At 44.5% G+C, this 9,130-nt stretch overlaps 1 protein-coding gene across 1 annotated transcript; it reads left to right on the top strand.

The window, feature by feature from the left end:
* The first annotated feature begins 3,445 nt into the window (after nt 1-3,445).
* On the top strand, nt 3,446-5,534 carry LOC135704937 (uncharacterized). Its single transcript, XM_065226479.1, has 4 exons — nt 3,446-3,549; nt 3,648-4,297; nt 4,369-4,867; nt 5,240-5,534. The coding sequence occupies exons 1-4, from the start codon at nt 3,446-3,448 to the stop codon at nt 5,532-5,534; spliced, it is 1,548 nt and encodes a 515-aa protein (XP_065082551.1).
* Nucleotides 5,535-9,130: the final 3,596 nt, after the last annotated feature.

The following is a 9,130-nucleotide window of genomic DNA, read 5'->3' as shown; positions in this document are numbered from 1 at the left end:
TCTTTAAGGTTTACGGAATATAGTGAATTTCGGTGGTTTCCGAACGATCCGGCCAAGATGCCGAAGACGAAGGCTTCCGCTCCAGCAGTGCGATGTGGCCTGTGTGAAGATCCGGAGGACGAAAGTATGGTCGCATGCGATTTATGCGATATGTGGTATCACTACAAGTGTGTGCATGTAGGAGATTCAGTAGCGGATCGTTCTTGGACCTGTCCAGGTTGCAGTAAACTGCTTGCGACCAGTACACCGGTTGGTCGACAAAAGAATCCCGTTTCCTCACGTCGTTCTTCGATCACGGTAAGCACCAGTGCATCAGCCCGTGCAGCAAGAGCCGCTTTGGAATTGCAGGATTGGAGCGATTGGAGTTGCAGCGGGTTCTTGAGGAGGAAGAGCGTCGAAAGCAAGAGGCGGAATTGGAGAAAGCCCGCATCGAGCAGGAGAAGCTGCAACGTGAGATGGAGGCGGAACTCGAACGCCGTCGTTTGGACGAAGAATGTCATCAGCAAGAACAAGAAAGGCTGCAGCGCAAAAGGGAGGCAAAACTGGAGCGAAAGCGGCTGGAAAACGAACGTCGGCAGCAGGAGCAGGAGCAAGCACTAGCGAAGAAGAAACTGGACGATGAAAAATCCCGTTCTGAATTGCTCCGGAAGCTGGAGGAGAAGTATCTCGCCGAAAAGTATCGGATTTTGAACGCCCAACTGGAAGGATCAGTCGGTAGATGTAGCTCAATGAGCAGCATTAGTTTCGATCAATCGTCTGATGGAGCAAAAGCCCTTCCAGATCACCAGCAGAGGAACCAAGAAGATCGTCGAAAAATCGATCGTGCACAGAATGCCAAAAACGCAGAACGGGAATGCCTGTACAGGATGCGGATTGAAGAGGAGAAACGCCGTGAAGAGATCCGGAAGAAGTTGGAGCAGATGGGTTTTGCTGAAAAACACAAAACGCGCGCAAAGGGTAAAAGACTGGGTGGACAACCTCGAAAAGGAAAACTCCAACGCACCGGAGGTACTTCCAGTTCCCCTACCGATGGGAAAATCCGGTAAGGAACTGTACACCGGGACGAAACCAAAAGCGAGCAGCAAAGTGAATGAAGATCCTGTTCCTGACAGAACCTCCAAGGACCGAGGACAGCGTCCGCATATCCGGGATGACGGGCCGGGGCCCTCTGACCATCGTGACCAGAGACAGCCTGATATTCCACGCAACAGGCCACCGGGTCTACCCAGGATTCCCGAAAAAAATCATCCAAATCCAGGTTCGAATGCCCCTAGGGAAGGAACACGCCCAGACCAATTACGGGCACCTACGCAACCCAATCGCAGAGCATTCGGCCTGACGAACTCACAACTGGCAGCTCGCCAGGTTTTGCCAAAGGATTTGCACAGCTTCTCCGGAAACGCGGAGGACTGGCCAGTTTTCATTAGCAACTATGAAAACTCTACTGCAGAATGCGGGTATTCCAACGCAGAAAATCTTATCCACCTACAGCGCTGTTTGATAGGCGATGCACTAGAAGCAGTACGGAGTCGGCTTCTACTTCCTGCTGCGGTCCCGCGTGTAATTGACACCCTGCGAATGCTCTTTGGCAGGCCAGAGGTGCTGATCAACTCGCTATTGGCCAAGATCCGAAATACGCAATCCCCGAAGGAAGGAAGGTTAGACACACTTATCGCTTATGGGATGGCGGTGCAGGACTATTGCGAACACCTAGTTGCAGCGAATCTTCAAGCACATTTGGGCAATCCATCGTTGCTGCATGAGCTTTTCCGTCGGAGATCAAGCTCAAGTGGGTGGACTTCGAGGATTCTGTACCGGTAGTTAGTCTGGACACCTTCGGGCAGTTTATGGCGGATATAGTACAGAAAGCAAGCGAGGTAACAACGTATCGACCAGCGACTTTGGCAAAGGCACCGAAAGATGAAACGAAGAAAAGCGGGAATGCGAAGGCTCGAGGATTCGTCAATCACCACAGCGATACTCGTGCAAACACCATCGGAAAAGGTATGTCCGATCTGGAGCAGAGTAGGCCATGGAGTGGATAGTTGCGGTAAGTTCAAAGCATTGAATTCTGATGAACGTTGGAAGATGGTGCGGCAGCACAATTTGTGCAGATCCTGTATGAGGAATCACCTTCCTTATCCCTGTCGGTGACCCAAGGATTGTACGATCGACGGGTGTCGACTACGTCACCATCCCTTGCTCCACTCTTTCCCTTCACAGTCGAAATTAGCAGCTAGCTCACAGAATTTCCACTCCGTCAGTTAGACCGTAATATATCGCATTATCCCTGTTACGATGCATGGTGCTTCTGGTTTCATTAACACATTTGCGTTACTCGACGAGGCTTCCGAGGTAACGAAAATCGAGAAGAGTTTGGCTGACAAACTGGGTCTCAAGGGTTCACCAGATCCATTGCACCTTCGCTGGACCAGAAATGTGTCCCGAGTAGAGGAACAGTCTTGCGTGGTGAAGCTGGAGATTTCCGGAAAGCGAAAGAAACGACGATTCAACGTGGTCAACGCACGTACCGTAGAAGAGTTAGAACTTCCTGTTCAGTCGATCAACCCGGATGAACTAATCAATAACTTTCCGTACCTCAAAGGTTTGAATATTGGTGGATACGATGAAGCTCATCCGCAGCTACTGAACGGCCTGGAAAACCTCTACTTGTCCACTTCGCTGAAGATTCGTGAAGGAGCACGTGGTCAACCAATCGCCACTAAGACAAGGTTAGGGTGGTGCGTCTACGGAGGAGCATCTACCAAACCAGACGATTTCCGAGGAGTTTTCCTCGTCAGCCGTATGACTGAAGATCGTCAGTTGCATGACTTGGTAAAGCAGTACTTCCTGACGGACAGTCTCGGTGTAACTCCATTAACTACTGAGCTTGAAACGGCAGAAGACAAAAGGGCCAGGCAAATTCTCGAATCAACAACTCGACGTGTACCACGTGGATTCGAAACTGGCCTGCTTTGGAGATGTGATGAGGTCCACTTCCCCAACAGCTATCCTATGGCTGTAAGCAGACTGACTGACTCAAAAGGTTTCAGAACTGGCTAAGCGAGTCCACGATCAGGTGGAAAAGGACTTGGAGAAAGAAATGCTGCGAAGGAGAAGATGTGGAATTCAGAGGAGTCTAACGTTGCAGAATCTGTCCTGGGTATCCGCTGGTTACCACAATCAGATGAACTGACCTTCTCCGCTTACATGCCTGGTACAGAGGAGGGTTTGTTAGACGGTTCAGTTCGTCCTACGAAGCGCCAGATCTTGAAGACGGTTATGAGTCTGTACGACCCACTTGGATTTCTCGCCACGTACGTGATTCAAGGGAAAATCATCATTCAAGACTTGTGGCGAGCCAACTGTGACTGGGATGACTTGATAGATGACGGGATTCTCGGAGATTGGAAGCGTTGGATAAACTTGTTGCCAAAGCTGAACGATGTCCGTATTCCAAGGTCGTAATTTGAAGACGCTGTTCCAGAAGACTGCCAGCCACTGCAACTTCACACGTTCGTCGATGGAAGCAGCACTGCATACGCCTGCGTAGTGTATATTTGCTTTATCTAAGCTGGTCAGCCGCATTGTACGCTGATAGGAGCGAAAGCCAAGGTCACTCCAATCAAAACACTATCAATCCCAAGGCTAGAATTGCAAGCTACCATCCTGGGAACCCGGCTAGCACAGTCGATTTTGGAGAATCATCAGCTTCCTATTCATCAACGGTTCTACTGGACCGATTCATCAACGGTCCTTCATTGGATCAACTCCGATTCCCGCAGGTATCGACCGTACGTTGCTTGCAGAATTGGAGAGATTTTGACATCGACCAACCCAAGCGAATGGAAGAAAGTACCAACGATGCAGAATGTAGCGGATAAGGCAACGAAGTGGGGCAACGGGCCGTGCTTTGATCCTGAAGATCCATGGTATCAAGGACCACAGTTCCTATGGGGTCCAGAGGAGTTTTGGCCAGAACAAAATTGGAAAAGAACAGATGCAGCAGAAGAACTTCGCCCGGTACTTGTTAACCGACGGGTGAAAATAGAGCCTGTGATCGATGTGAAACGTTTTTCGAGATGGGAAAAGCTGCAGCGAACGGTAGCGTACGTTCTCAAATTCGGAGGAGTGATGAGCGAAGATACGTCGTTGGAAACACCGATAAATTCAGTACTTCTGTGCAAAGCGGAAGTGAAGCTGTGGAAGATGGTTCAGCTGGAGACGTTTCCTGAGGAGTTAGCTGTGTTGCAGAGTCGACATTCTACAAAGCCTTCGGGGGCGGTACCGGTATCGAGCCCGTTGTATAAATTATAAGCTTTCCCGTTATACTAGCTCCGAACCATCCAGTAACCTTTCTCTTCGTAGATTTCTACCACCGTCGATGTCACCACCGTAACCAGGAGACGGTAGTCAATGGGCTTCGTCAACTGGTCTACATTCCAGGTCTACGAAACCTGATCCGCAAAGTCACCGCTAGATGTCAGATGTGCAAGGTTTACAACGCATCGCTGGGTTCGCCGAAGATAGGCCCACTACCGCAAGCCAGGCTGGAAGCAATTCTTCGTCCGTTCACCTACACCGGGCTGGACTACTACGGGCCAGTGACAGTCAAAGTTGGTCGCAAACACGCTAAGAGATGGGTTGCCTTGTTCACGTGCCTGACAACTCGAGCGATACATTTGGAGGTGGCACATAGCTTGTCTTCGATGTCCTGCAAGATGTGCATCCGTAGATTCATTGCTAGAAGAGGTGCCCCATCCAAGATATACTCTGATAAGGGCACCAACTTCCACGGTGCCGCGAATGAGCTACAAGACCAAATCCAGCAGTGCGCCGAAACCTTCACCAATACCACGACCAAATGGTATTTTAATCCTCCAGCCGCACCACACATGGGTAGGGTGTGGGAACGACTTGTGCGATCGGTCAAGGTCGCTATAGAAACAATAGCCTTCGCACCAAGAGTACCCGACGATGAAACCTTCGAGACAATCATCCTAGAGGCCGAGAGTATGATCAACTCAAGACCTTTGACATACATCTCGCTGGACAACGCCGGCCAAGAAGCGCTGACACCCAATCATTTTCTTTTGGGTAGCTCAAATGGAGTTAAGCAGCTGCCTAAGGAACCTACGAAGGCCACCGATTGTCTACGCAGCAGCTGAAACCTGGCACAACACATTTTGGATAGATTTTGGAAAAGATGGTTGCGCGAATACCTTCCAACGATTGTCAGGCGAACCAAATGGTTCCGAGACACTAAACCAATTGAAGTGGGTGACTTGGTTTTCGTTGTCAACGAGAACAAGAGAAATACCTGGATTCGAGGTCAGATCGTCGAGGTTATTCGTAGTGTTATCAGACAGGCCCTGGTTCGTACGGAAGCGGGAGTCATCCAACGTCCGGCAGTGAAGCTCGCCGTCATCGAGGTAGCTGAAGATGGTAAGGTCGAGGCTAGTGGACCGGACCAAACTCAACCTTACGGGCCGGGGAATTTCGGTACTGCTACGAGCCATCCGCAGTCCCCTTGAACTCGTAACGGACGGACGGGCGAGGAATCTGGTAGCCCTACCGCTGCTTGTCATCGCTACAGCCGTCAGCGCAACTGTCATTCGTCGAAGATGACATGAAATCAAAAGGTGAAGATATTTTGTGAAACGTGGATCTCAATTGCATTGTATTCGATAAAACTATTATATTTTCTTGCTTAAAACTATTAAAATTTGCTTAAACACTAAACGTAAGTTAAATATAGATATTCCTACTTAAAATCTACTTAAAATAATAAATATTTGCAGCTTAAAGCGAGTGAAATCTACGCTAAAAAGAAGTATTTTTTATTCTAACCTTAGTTGCATCGGCAACAATATGCATGTACGTAATTGGTGGATTTGTTAATTATTTCGACGCTTTTGGACAATGCTTGACATTTGCTACTTTTTTCAATAGTTTCTTGTTGAACATAAACAGTCAAAAGCATTTATATCGATGCGTTAGCGTAGGTCTGATCGATTGGTGATAACATTATTGAAATTGGTTCAGGGGCAGCTGAGTTATTAACGTTCAAAATCTTTCATAATTTGTTACATGTTCCATTTTCAGTTTTCACAAAGTGTACCCCCATATAGAAATCAAAGACGTAGTCCAACGTCAAAAAAAAAATGTCTGGAGTAGCTGACCTGATTTAGTTTCCTTATTGATATCGGGAAAACATTGGTTCCAGCAATTTCCTTGTTGAATAGTGCGACGTTATGTACTTTTTTGCTGTGCTGAGATGATGCTGATACGGCTGAATCCTAGTAGCCAATTGTCACAAACCGGATGAGGTAACTACTATAAGTCTATACTTTTCATTTTAGTCACAAACAATCAGCATTGTTAAAATTCGGTTTAAAGCTGCCAGCTGAACTTCCACAGGTATTAATTGAGACCTTTTGATGCCTGTATGAGTGTGTGGCAAGAACAATCATACTACATGCCCGAGAAAGTCGAGAAATTTTCCAACCCAAAAAATTCCTAGACTGAACCGGGAATCGAACATAGTACAGCTGTATTCGATAAAATAGCAGCGCATGCCGATTTTCATACAAAATGGTCAATTTTGACATTGTGGGTGGGGATTGTTAGAATTTTGAGAATTGTAAAATTTAAAGTCTCAAAATTAAGCTGAAATGATAATTATTAGTACTGCTATTATTTTGAACAATTACCTGGTGTCTCACTTTCCGTCAGGTGCTTCCAAAAATTGAATATTTTTTAATCGTAAAATTGAACATATTTGTAGCTTTTAGGCGAACTTTTCAGCTAAATTTATCTTAAGTTAACAAAGTTACATCATGTCCAAGTTGACCATTTTGTATAAAAATCGGCATGCGCTGCTATTTTATCGAACACAACTGTACATATGACAGACATATCGACTGCGGTACTGGCAGTGCTGTGGTTGTGGGTAGTTGCAGATAGTCTACGACTTCTTAGCTCTAAACCGGAAAGTTTACAAAATAATCAAATACAGAGAAAAAAAATTGTAAACGTATATATGAGAGAAATATCCAACCAGAAAAGAAAAATTTCAAAAATACAATACTTGCGCCCCTGATACTAAAATTTGTGTATAAATCAGAAAAGAAGTTAAATTTGAAATAACTAGTACCTCTGATATAGCCATAGACCAGATCAAATTTGTAATGCAACCTCAATTGAAACATCATCACAAAACGACAGCCAGGCTGGGTCAGTGTACTTGCCTAGTATATCCGAAAGAGCTTCTCCAAAAACAGGTACGTTGTGATGTTTTACTAATGTTTTTTTTTTTCTTTTAGATTATACACCTATTACCATCCATATTAATACATTTTGACCGTTCTAGGTTCTCCAAAACCAGCTTTGACACGTAAATCGCAACTGATACGAGTTGTTACAGTTGAGGTAGCTGCTGCATTGGACCGCTGTAAAGTGAGTGATCAAAATGCTGTGTTTCTAATATCATCGATCGCTAAAGCTTTAGGGCACGATGTTTCATCATTATTGTTGAACAAGGAATCTGTCAGAATCGCCAGAGCAGGAATTCGCTTACAAATGCAACATTATTTAAAAGCGTCGTTTAAGCCAGATATAAATTTAACAGTACATTGGGATTCTCAGCTGCTACCTAACATATTACCATCCAAAGCTCTACCAAAAACCGAGCGCTTGGCCATAGTTGTATCAGGTGAAGGCATTAGAAAATTATTGGCTGTTCCACCCATCGAAAACTCTACGGGGGCACAACAAGCAGAAGCGGTGTACAATGCAGTCGTCGAATGGGGGCTTGCGGACAGGTATGATCTTAAATCTTGTATGTTCACCTCAAAATTCTGATTATTTTATCGTTTGTTTTCAGAATTATGTTTACATTTTTTGATACTACTGCATCAAACACCGGTAGAAAAAAGATACGTGTCAGTACCTGGACAAATTGTTTAAGAGGCAGCTTATAACCTCCCTTGCAGACACCACATACATGAACTGCTACTTGGCAAAGCTTTTAAAATTCTGAAATTTGAAACATCAAAGCCTCCAAATGTTGAGATTTTTAAGGAATTCCAATCAAAATGGCACATTTTGGAAAAGACTTCATACCACTCAGGTATGGATGATGATTTTTTTTTAAAATAACTATTTCGGAAATAGAAAGATTGGCGTCATTGGAGTTTTATGAAAAACAAATTAGAGTGCAACACCACCGTGGTGATTACCGAGAGGTTCTACAACTTGCCATTTTATATTTGGGTGGAAAAATCGATGAAAAATTACAAATAAGTGCTCCTGGTGCGTTCCACAATGCAAGGTCGATGGCCAAAATCATTTATTCTTTGAAAATGTTTATTCTTCGGCATGAATTTGCTTTACCAGATAAAACTAAAAATCAACTAGCTCGATTTTGTGTGTTCATTGTAAAAATTTATTTGAAAAGTTGGTTTCTTTCTCCATGTGCTGCGATGGCACCCAACAACGATCTGAACCTGTTAAAAATATTGAAGGATTATGAAACGTTGCGAAAGCAGTACATAAAGGAATTTTAACTCACTTGCAATATTTGGACAACAGCCTTATCGGACTATGTCTGTACGACGAAAATGTAGACCTCCCGGTTAAGAAAAAGGTCATCGAAGCCTTACTTCTATCAGGTAAATGCTTTAATTGATACATTTGCATTTAATTTTCTAATGATTTTTTTTTTTACAGATACTCATAAAAACATTACAGCCACATCCATTGTTGAATCCAACGATATTTCAACGATTAAACTACACTCGTTTGTACAAGGCAGCAGTGGTATTGAAAACTTATTCAAAGCTCTCCAAATTCCGAAGTCGTTGCTGAATGTCGATATGGAGCAGTGGAGTAGTTCCATCGAGTTTAAAAATGCCAAAAGACGGGTTCAATGTTTGGAAGTAGTTAATGATAATGCAGAGCGTGGTATAGCATTGATTAAAACATGCAAGTCAAAACTATCAACGGATGAAGATCAAAAGCAGTGCATTTTAAAATTAGTTGAAGATCATCGAAAAAATTAAAAGAGTACCAGGAAATCTGATTTGGTGTAGCTAATAAGGAAATATATGACAAAGTATAAAACAAGTAT

The sequence above is a fragment of the Ochlerotatus camptorhynchus genome, unplaced genomic scaffold, assembly GCF_037179485.1.
Source record: "Ochlerotatus camptorhynchus isolate MF236.1 unplaced genomic scaffold, CSIRO-AGI_Acam_v1.1 ptg000251l, whole genome shotgun sequence".
NCBI lineage: Eukaryota > Metazoa > Arthropoda > Insecta > Diptera > Culicidae > Ochlerotatus > Ochlerotatus camptorhynchus.
Note: the sequence above shows the minus strand (reverse complement) of the source record. Positions and strands in the feature narration are given on the sequence as shown.